This window comes from Mus pahari, chromosome 10 (assembly GCF_900095145.1).
Source record: "Mus pahari chromosome 10, PAHARI_EIJ_v1.1, whole genome shotgun sequence".
Taxonomy (NCBI): domain Eukaryota; kingdom Metazoa; phylum Chordata; class Mammalia; order Rodentia; family Muridae; genus Mus; species Mus pahari.
In genome coordinates this window covers 39,705,898-39,717,080 of record NC_034599.1, presented here as the reverse complement: position 1 = coordinate 39,717,080, position 11,183 = coordinate 39,705,898, and the positions used below count along the sequence as shown (strand labels likewise).

At 44.9% G+C, this 11,183-nt stretch overlaps 1 protein-coding gene across 5 annotated transcripts in view; it reads right to left on the bottom strand.

The window, feature by feature from the left end:
• Positions 1 to 9,879, bottom strand: part of Ddx6 (DEAD-box helicase 6) — a 39,030-nt gene extending 29,151 nt beyond the window's left edge. Inside the window, exons 1-4 of one of the 5 annotated variants that reach the window (XM_021206252.2) lie at positions 9,793 to 9,879; positions 6,907 to 7,373; positions 2,027 to 2,090; positions 648 to 752 (exon numbers count right to left, since the gene is read on the bottom strand). In XM_021206252.2, coding sequence (XP_021061911.1) covers positions 648 to 752; positions 2,027 to 2,090; positions 6,907 to 7,106 — 369 coding nt within the window. In that variant the 5' untranslated portion in view covers positions 7,107 to 7,373; positions 9,793 to 9,879. Of the gene's footprint in view, positions 1 to 647; positions 753 to 2,026; positions 2,091 to 6,906; positions 7,374 to 9,162; positions 9,183 to 9,560; positions 9,688 to 9,792 lie in introns of those variants that run through there. The other 4 variants (XM_021206251.2, XM_021206249.2, XM_021206250.2 and 1 more) reach the window with 4 other exon arrangements.
• Between the last annotated feature and the right edge of the window lie 1,304 nt (positions 9,880 to 11,183).

Here is an 11,183-nt window from a genome sequence, read left to right as displayed (position 1 = left end):
CACACACACACACACACACACACACACACACACACACACACACACACAGTTCAGAAAAATACTGTCATTGCACACACAACTACAAAGACACTTTACCATGTTACACTATGGCTCCCAACCATCTTTAACTCCAGTTTCAGAGTCTCTGAGGGCCTCTTCTTGCTTGGTACCAGACATATATGCAGATAAACACCCCATACATGTGAAATTTATTATTAACTAATTAATTAATTTAGTTTTGTTTTCCAAGACAGGATCTCTGTGGTCCTAACTGTCCTGGAACTTATTCTGTAGACCAGCCTGGCCTTGAACTCACAGAGATCTGCCTGGCACCACCCCGAGTTCTGGGATTAAAGGTATATGCCACCACACCCAGCTGTATTTTTTAAAATGTTTGCTGAAGTGTATAATGCATGATACATAACCTTCTTATAACAAAAAGGATTAACAAGGGGCTGGTGAGATGGCTCAGCAGGTAAGAGCCACTGACTGCTCTTCAGAAGGTCCTGAGTTCAAGTCCCAGCAACCGCATGGTGGCTCACAACCACCTGTAATGAGATCTGGCACCCTCTTCCTGGTGTGTCAGAAGACAGTGTACTTATATATAATAAAAAATAAAAAAAATAAAAAATAAAGGATTAACATACCTGAATAGGAGACGGTTTTTCCCAGCCCATTTCAAAAATTCCCATTAGCAACTCTCGTTTCAAACAGTAATCTTCAAACTCATTTCCTTTTGTGGAGGTCACATCCTAATCAAACAAACAAAATACATTCGAGGTTCTTTTATAGTTAGCACGCTTAAAAAGTATGCCTGAGAGACTGAACTCTTTCTCCACTTCAAGCTAAAAACACATATTACTACTGCTTTAATCCCTATTTAAACTTTCCCTGAAGAATAACTACTCTACCTTCAACAAATAAACACCACTTTAAAAATGGAACTTTAGGCAAAACCACATATGACCATAGTCTACAGTAGAGTATTTCTACATAAATAACATTCAATTAGTTACAAGATGTAAAATCAAACTCTAGTTCTCCCCACTCACTAGCTACCAACATCTTTGGCTATGTTTGGGTTTCTCAAGCACAGTGCTTTGACATTTGTGGTCAGATAATTGTTTTGAGGCTACTCTATAAGGATCTCTAGCTATTATTAAATGTACCCTTGGTCACCAAAAAAAGAAAGAAAAAAGTCACCCTTGGTTGAGAATACTGAAATAAAAGAACTTCTCTGAATGTCTATTCTTACATACTCGTACATAGTAGTTATAATACCTAACCCTGCATATCTCCCTGAGAGGCTGAGAAAATTTGAGAAAATAAGGTTATGATATGCAGCTAGGCTGAAGGCAGAGGCAGAGAGGCAGGTGGATCTCTCTGTGTGTTCGAAGTCAGCCTGGTCTATAGAGGTAGTTTCAGGACAACCAGAGCTACACAGGAAAACCCTGTCTGGAAAAAGAAAACAAAATAACCAAGATGCATGCACACACACACATTACTTAATATGTTACCCCTATTATGCAATCCCACCAAAGACTGGTAGGAAAATTTTGGCAATCCAGTATCTATTAACTATAGTCTCAAATTTTTTTTTTTTTTTTTTTTTTTTGAGACAGGGTTTCTCTGTCTGGCTGTCCTGGAACTCACTTTGCAGACCAGGCTGGCCCTGAACTCAGAAATCCACCTGCCTCTGCCTCTGCCTCCCGAGTGCTGGGATTAAAGGTGTGTGCCACCACGCCAGGCTCAGTTTCAACTATTTCAACCCACAGAGCCTCAGCTAAATAGTGAAACCCTATCTGCTCAAAAATAAAACCTATGTGCTAGCCTGATAGCACATACCTAACTATACTCCCAGCACTAATGAGGCTATGGAAGGAGAACCAAGAGTGTGTAGTAACCCTGGACTATATAGGATATTATCTCAAAATAAAACAAAAGCCGACACATGCAGTGTCATTTCGCACAACTCTTTACTTATAATTGTTCAGTTCTTCCATTTGAAATCTACACCCCAACTTACCGAAGTTTTGATTCTTAGATCCTTTGGAGGGAGTTTTAAAGTCTTTTTCCAGTCATCACCAGGTCTAGAGAGAATATAGTAAACATGAAGTTATCACAATTCATAGCTTCCTCTTTAACACAAAGGCAACATCTCAAGTCTTACCATCCCTCTAGCACGCAGTGTTTAATGCACTCAGGCACTTAACACAGCAAGGGCATCAACTTCAGGGACATGTTCTTGAGAAATCATTAAGGACAATAAAGACTTAACACAAGGGCTGGAAGAGCCAAGTGTTTGTTAAAATGTGCTTTATTTCATGCACGTAGCTTTCATTTTTTTTTTTAAGCAGCAAACATTTAACACCTAAATTCCATGTAAAGACTCCGATTCTGGGACTAGAGAAATGGCTCAGCAGTTAAGAACACTGACTGCTTTTTCAAAGGATCTGAGTTCAATTCTCAGCAACCACATGATGGCTCACAACCATCTGTAATGGGATCCGATGCCCTCTCTGGTGTGTCTGAGGACAGCTACAGTGTATATAATAAATAAATCTTTTTTTTTTTTTTAATATTTATTTATTATATGTAAGTACACTGTTGCTGTCTTCAGACACTCCAGAAGAGGGCATCAGATTTCATTACAGATGGTTGTGAGCCACCATGTGGTTGCTGGGATTTGAACTCAGGACCTTTGGAAGAGCAGTCAGCGCTCTTAACCGCTGAGCCATCTCTCCAGCCCATAAATAAATCTTAAAAAAAAAAAAAAAAAAAGACTCAGATTCTGGATTAAAAAAACAAAAAAACAAAAACAAACTGCTAAATTCAATCCACAGCACTTCAGGGAGACACATAATGTTTCAAATTCTAGTACAGTAACAATTTGGTAAACCTTAGTAATTACATTTTTTTTCCTTTTTTGTAATGCTAAGAAATTGAACTCAGGTCACTGGACAATCTAGGGAGTTTCCAGTGGACTACCTAGTAACCAGAACTTAAAATCAATAGGCGATCCCTTTAAACAGTAAGAACCTTCTAGTTTGGTGCAGTACCCTATAGTCATCCCCAAGCCTGTATCTTACAGTAACTAAATGATTCTTATTAGAACCAAGAGTATCCGTAGTCTTAGCTACCTAGGAGAACAGACAGAAAGACCACCTGAGCCTGGAAGCCCCAGCTAATCTAAACAGAAAGACCTTGACTCCAAACACAAACGCACACAAAGACCTGAAGTTTCTCAATTTGATTCCTCTTCCTTCGTGATGTTGTTCCAATTACTTTCCCAAACCTCTATTCTCTCAAATACAAACTGTGTCTAATAATTTCATCAATAATTATATAAAGGTGGCACAATGGCACGCATGCACCAGATAATTCCAGCACTTGGGAGATAGAAGTTGGGGGTTTAGGAGTTGAAGGTTACCCTTGGCTACACAGCCTCTTGGAAGGCCAGTCCAGTTTACATGAAGTGATGTCTCAAAAAGCAAAAAGGTAAGTTTGAAAAGCAGTTAGTACTATGCTTAACAAAATAAGACCATCTCAGTCATTTCACCTGGAGACTCTTGAAACTTCAACCAGAATGCCCAAAGCTTGATTTATCTAAAGTTAGAGCCTGCATATAAAGTGCAAACATTCCAACACAGGTACCTTTCTTCCTTTTATTTAAGTAAGAGTAGATAGGTAACAACCTAGTACAACAGCTTGCCACTGTCAAACTGAACAATGCATAATAAGATGTAGTGCAAAAACTGATCCACAAATTACACTCAATTATATCTTTTTTAAAAAGACTTATTTTTATGTGCAATGGTGTTTTGTCTGCATGTGTCTATGTGATGGTGTCAGATCCACTGAACTGGAGTTACAGACAATTGAGAGCTGCCATGTGGGTGCTGGGAATTGAACCCAGATCCTCTCAAAGAGCAGCCAGTGCTCCTTACCACTGAGCCATCTTTCCAGCCCCCAATCATTAATATCTTAAAAATGAAAAATCTAAGTGAGCAAATAGGCAATAGATAGATGTATTAAAGAGTTCTAAAACAGCTGACAAAATTCAGACTGCTTCAAAGAGACAACACACTAAGGTACAGAAAAAGACAGCAGAACTGGAAAGAAACCACTAATCCCAGAAGAAAAACTATTATCTCAAATAAAAAATTCTAGCTGAACAACACTTTCATAATGAAATATCTGCCTTTGGGAACGAAAGGAGCCTAAATTTTGCTTGCCTATTTGTCTGTGTTAAAAGAAACTACAGGGGCTGGTGAGATGGCTCAGTGAGTAAGAGCACTGACTGCTCTTCTGAAGGTCCAGAGTTCAAATCCCAACAACTACATGGTGGCTCACAACCATCTGTAACGAGATCTGATGCCCTCTTCTAGAGTGTCTGAAGACAGCTACAGTGTACTTACATATAATAAATAATTAAAATCTTTTAAAAAAAAGTTCATGGATTTTACATTAAAAAAAAAAAAAAAAGAAAAGAAACTACAACTTAGAAAGTATTCTCATTTCTATACTAGTTAAACCAATCCCACTATGCCTCTAATACTAGCAAGTGGGAGGCACAGGCAGACAGGCAGGCAGATTAAGACCCACCTGGTCTTCATGCAAGGTTCCAGGTTAGCCAGGATTAATAGTGTGGTCCTGTCTCAAAACAGTAACAAAAAAGTGGGAACTCAGCTGGGCCTGGTGGCGCAGGCCTTTAATCCCAGCACTCGGGAGGCAGAGGCAGGCGGATTTCTGAGTTCGAGGCCAGCCTGGTCTACCAAGTGAGTTCCAGGACAGCCAGGGCTACACAGAGAAACCCTGTCTCGAAAAACCAAAAAAAAAAAAAGTGGGAACTCTTAGAGATCAATAGTGAATGGCATAGCAATAATCTATGCATTCTAGTACCCAGGGAAGACATGTTTTGCCTAGAAAAGTCCAGGTTACAAAACTCTAATGCAGTTCAAACTCAGAATGACAACACACACCTATAATCCCAGCATTCAACCAGGGCAGTGCTACAAAGACGCTATCTAAAAAACAATTAACAAGAAACAAAAACAAAGCACGTCAATAAACCAAAGTATCACTATAAGGAGGTTTGTAAATGTTAAAATCATTTTATGAACGTTTTTATTTTTAATAGAAGCCCAACTTCCATTGGGGTAAAGTTTTTTATGTTAATTCTTTATAAATCAATCTTTAGAGTGACATATTCTCTCTCTCTCTCTCTTTTTGAGACAGGGTTCCTCTGTATAGCCCTGGCTGTCCTGGAACTCACTCTGTAGACCAGGCTGGACTCAGAAATCCNCCTGCCTCTACTTCCCCAGGGCTGTGATTGAAGACACGTGCCACTAATACCCAAGCACTTAAAGATGATAACCTACAAATTCTGCTTTAAAAAATATTCTGTTGTGAGCTAAGGCTACAAATCTCAAAAACCTTATTTCAAAAACAAGCAAAATGAACAAATAAAACACCCAAATACAAGAAGATGACAGCTCTAGAATTTTAAGTTTAACATATTTAAGACTTCCTCAAATAAAAAAGTATATTCCTAAGAGTTCAAAATTCTAAATTTCTATGATTTTTGTATATATCCTCAGAGAAGAAACATTTTCTTGGCAGAGGGACTGGGCTGACATAATGTCTTACTATGTAAAACATTCTAGGCCTTACACACACTGTAGAACTCAGGCAATCTTCCAATCCTAGTCACCACACCTGGCTGTAAAGTCAATTCCATAAACAAAACAAGGTATGGGTGAAGTGTGAGCGAGTATCCTTGGAGCTCAGAAGGCTTGTTAAGTGGATATAGTGAGTGGTATATATACCTATAATTCTAGTACTCAAAAGTCTGAGACCAGTCTCAGCCACACAGAAGTTCAAAGCCAGCCTGCTTCACACACCTAGTTCCAGGCTAGCAGCCAGGGTTACAAAATGAGCCCCTAAGGCACACTTTGTCCAATCTCTGTGAGTTCAAGGCCAGCCTGGTCTACAGAGGACTACACAGAGAAACCCTGTCTCAAAAAAACTAAAAAATAAAATAAAATGAGCCTCTGTCTTTCTTGGGGTAGAGGGGAATAAAGTTCAGACAGGGTTTCTCTGTGTAGCCTCGGCTGTCCTGGATCCACCTGCCTCTGCCTCCCTGAGACTGGAAATCAGGGCATGCACCACCACAGCCTGGAGAGCCTGTCTTAAAGTTTTGATCTTTACATTTTCTTTTACAGGGAAGGCTGGAGAAATGGTTTATTGGTTAAGAACACTGGCCCAGGTTCAATTCCCAGCACCTGCTAAAAGACTCACCATCATTTATAACATAAGTTCAGTGGCTTCAACAAACTCTTCTGGCCTTTATGAACACCAGACATGCATAAAGAAACACACATACAGGTGAAATGCCCATACACATAAAATCTTTAAATCTTTAAAAGATTTTTAAGTAAAATTTATTTTTCAAAATTTCAAGTGATCTTTAACTGTTGTGAAAACTAGGGTAAGTTGCAGTGGTAACACTAGAAGAAAACAAAGAAACAAACAAACAAACATGTCGGATGTGGTGGCTCACAGGCGTAACCACAGTACTTTGTAGACTTAAACAGGAAGATTGTCACCAGTTCCAGGTCAGCTTGGGCTACCAAGTAAGCCTGCTCAAAAGCAAACAGAATGGGATCATTTTATTCACATAACCAGGTATTACCTTCTATACTGAACTAACACCAGCACACTAATTTATAGACGTCTATGTTCCTCACTTGCTGGGTCAGGTACACACTATTCGATTACAAATACCTACTGGGCCGTAACCAAAATGATCTATCCTCCAACTGCAATCAAAACAGTTAATGTAAGGCATAGTCAACAACAGAAATAACCAAACACTGCGGGTCCCCAAGGTCTTCCACCACTTACTTAATAGTGGCGGCCATGCTCTGGGCTTGCTGCGGAGTGCCATTATTGATTGTGCTGGTGTTCTTCAGCTGGTTCACGTGTGGCTGTGGCTGTGTGCCCCCTCCTCCAGGGCCGGCGCTGGCCTTCACGGGGCCCCTCAGCTGGCCGTTCTGACTGGGCAGGCCCATGATTACAGGGTTCTCTGTTCTAGCCGTGCTCATGCTTTGTTAGCTGACAGCTGTCTCTTTCAAGCTTCTCAAAGTCAGTAGAGAAACTGTAATAACAGTTTATGAAGCTCTCCAAAATGAAGAGATAAATAAGTCCTGCTCAATAATATGAGTCCTTTATTGCAGTTCAGGCAAGCACCTGTAAGTCTCTCAACGGTGAGCAGCAGTAGTTAACTTGCTTTCATGCACCGAATCAACTTTTTATTTTTTTTTAAAGCCCCCTAACAAGCTTGAATTATATCTGAAGTCACTCGCTTCAATCTGAAACAAAGAAAAAAAATTAAATTAGCAGACAACAAAGTCGGGTGGGGGGAAATTGTTCCCTTTTAAAGAACTCCTCTGGAACGTTCATCTTCTAAAGAACCACTCACAGCCACACTCAGGCCAAATTACTACTTGAGATAAGAAAGACACATCGAAGAATTGCCTTAAAAAAACCCAATCTACGAAAAAAATCTAACCTCAAACATTTAAAATTCCAAGATCAAAGGAACTTAGAGAAAGTGAGGCAGAAAGATACTATTGATAAAATTCAAATTCACACTCAAATAACAACCTGTTCTTCAATCTCCTCTCTGATGAATTCTAAGTCCTGCCACCTTTAAAAGTCATTACATTTAATTGTATTAAGACTTGAAATATCACTCAATTTACTTAATGTACATCTAGATTTGACCAAGACAAGATAATTCACTAACTTTTTTTCTATTTCTGACAGAAACCAAAAACTTTAAAATGAGAAGACTTTTCAAATAATAATTTTAAAAAAGCTGAAAACTGTTAATGTTGCCTTTTAATACAACACTTTTCAAAATAAAGTTCAAAGGTGGGGGTTGGGGTCCTATAGTTAATGGGGAAAGAAAAACCAGGGGGTTAGACTTACAGGTTGAATGAAACTCTCCCAAATCACCTAGATTACCAAGTCTAACTAACAGTTATTTTAAGAAAGAGTTGGTCAACCTCCTCTACTTTAAATTGTTCCCCAAATGGAATTCTCAAAATTTGGCAAATAAAATATTACTAAGGACTAGTAAGTGTAAGTCGAACTCCTTCAGTTTTATTTTGTAACCCCCTTACATTTCACTGGCTCCCAAAACACTAGCTTAATTAGTACTGGCTATCTTTGCCACACACCAAGTATCCCAAATCCATAATTTACAAGTCAAAAGATATCTCAAGTTAAATACATCAACTTGCTCACAAATGCTTCTATCACATAAAGTTGTTTATTTGTTCTCTTAATAGATATTTTCTGTATTGACAGCATATGATTAACAGTATCGGGTCCGTCAAACAGGAAGGCTTACTGTTTGTACAGCACTAAGAGGATGAAGGGGGCAACCTCTGAATCCTAACCGCCACCGTCAGTCCTGTCAATCAAGCACAGTAAAACCCCCTAGCGCCTTAAACCCAGAGACTTCGATAACTGCTCCCTCCGGAAACGGATACCTGCACTGCAGCTTTCTGGCTCACTGGGAAAATTTTTCGTCCTACCCCCTTCCCAATTTGGATTTGCAAGTTACATTCCTAAAACAAAACCACGAAGGAACGGAGACTTAGTTGGGAGGAGCCCCTGGCAGAGTTAATGACGGCAGGGCCCAGACCGTGGTTAGCAATTGACAGTTTTCACACCTCAAACAGTCCCGTAAGCTCCAACAAGGGCTTTTGTTTGCAAATACAGCGCGATTTCTATACGCCTCAACAGGAAGTACGAGTGATTGGGGTTCTTCTGACGGTAAAGGGGGGCTACGGCGAAGGGAAAACCCTAAGCCAAGAATCGGAGTCCGGTAACCGTAGGGCAAAAAACCCTCGCCCCCTCCCCCAACTACCCAAGCTTCAAACCCAGCTCCCTCGGATCAAAACGCAAAAGGGCTTCTGCCCTGCAATCCTATCTGCGCCACAAGAGCCGGAACCAGCTCCGCGAGTGGGAAACAATAGGGACTCCCCTCAGAAGGCCCGGAAGAGAACCCCGAAACTGGACCGCCTCTCCTCCTCCTCCCCCCCCCCGTTACGCCGCCGAGTCTCCCCCAAGCCCTCCGTTCCCACCGACCTGCAAGGCCTACTTGCAAGCGAGCAGCCGCGGCTCCTCTCCCAGCCGAGTCCCCGGCCAGCACAGCCCTGCCGTCCCCCAACGGGGCTGCCTCGCCTCGCCTCGCCTCGCCTCGCACTCCCAACCTCACCCGGCAGTCCCGGCCGCCGCTCCGTCCACCGCACCGCTCGCCCAGAGCTCCCCGCCGCCGCTCCTCCTCCAGCCCCCGCACACGCCACATTCCTCGGCTCCACTCCTCTCCGCCGCCCCCGCTCCTCTCAGCGGCCACCCGCCCGTCCTCCCGGGCCAGGCCTGGGCCTCGGGCTTCCGCCCCCCAAGCGCGTCCCCGACGCCCGCCCGGAGGGGGGGGGCTCCCCGCGACCCTCGGGGCCCTGCCGACCCCGACCGCGCCGCCTCACCCCACGCCCCGCGGCTCGGGCCCGAGTCCTACCACCGAGGCCACTCCCGCTCCGCACCCTCGGTCCTTTATTGTTGACTCGAAGCTCCCAAAATGGCGGCGGCTCCTTCCTCCTCGGAAACCTCCGCCCGCCCCCACCCGGCCCCTCGCCGCTCCGCCCGCCGCCCCGCCCCGCCCCCGCCGCGCCGCTCGCCGCCGCCGCCGCCGCCGCCGCCACCGCCACCCCGCACTACCTCGGCCGGCGCCCGCTGTGCCGGCGCCTCCGAGGTCGCCGCCGGGCTGAGCTGCCTCTGCTGCTCGGCCCCCTCCCTCGCCCGCCGCCGCCGTCGCCTCCCTCCCTCCTGCCCAGCCGCTCCGCATGGCGGCGGCCGCGGCTCCTCCTCCACACAAGATGGCGAGAGCTTGGCCGCGGCCGCTGCAGCCGCCGCGGCGTCACGGCTTCCTGGGCGCGGCGGGCGACGGTCGGGAGAGACCGGTCACTGACGGGGCCGAGCTCAGGGAACCACGGGGTTGCTTTCGGGACGGACGGACGGACGGACGGACGGACGGACGGGAGGGCTTGCCTGCAGAGCTGACGAGACCGCTGGGGGAAATGAATGGTGGTGGCCGGGGACACTCGCCCTTGCCTTCGTCCGTCCCTCCCGAGCTGGGCTGGCGGGTCCCGGGCCGGAGGGGACGTCTGCTGACTGCTGACCTCGGACGCGCTCGGAGGGCAGCCTGCGCGGGTCGGGAAGCTGAGCTGTGGTGACCCGAAGGACGCTGCGAGGCCAGGGCGCACCTCCACCCCGGGGACGTGCAGAAAAGTGGGGCCTGCGGGGCCGAGGCAGTCGGCGAGGCAGCGGGAAGGGGCGCCCGGGAAAGAGTGAGCCCCGGGAGCGCGCCCTCGGCTGTGGGCTACCAAACCCGGAGTGCAGGCGAGGTGACCCTTTGCTCCTGCCCGCAGTGGCACTCTTCTAGAAAGAAGGGCGGATCGCCTCTACCAGCGAGGGCTCGCTGTGCAAATGGGAGACCCGTAGGTTCTCCTGCCTGACCCTTACTGCAGATATTTGTGCGTTTGTTTCTATGATGCTCAGATCCTGATGTCTTATCCTTAACCAAGAAAGTCGTCTTGATCCAAGCAAAACAAACCCTTTTGTTAAGTACAAATGGAGCTGGGCCGAAGAGAAAGTTAAAAACTTGCGTCTTACGCTGCTGGAGGGCTGGAAATACTGACAATGGTCAAACCATTTGGGACAGTGCGACTCCTTGCTAAACACCGACGTTGGGGAGTCCTGGACAGTCAGTACTTAGTCTCTGACTTGCAGCTTCCATATTTTTACCGCTGCTTCCAACTTGAGACCAATCAGAGAAAGCCAAATATGCTCTCTAAACCAATGACTCCCTGCTTCCAACCCTCCTCCTGCTTTTTAGCTAGCAACATCCAATCAGAATAAGTCTGAAGCCCCCCTTTTTAAAAATCCGCTGCGCTCTCCTGTTTTTTGTTTTTTACTTGAAAGCCCAAGTCTTTACCAAACTCCAGTAATGCTTGCTATAGCAAGCACAGGGTAGAATAATAGCCAGTTGTCATTTGTGCCACCACACCCAGCACTCTTAATTTTTTATGATGATGAGGATGCTTTTTGCA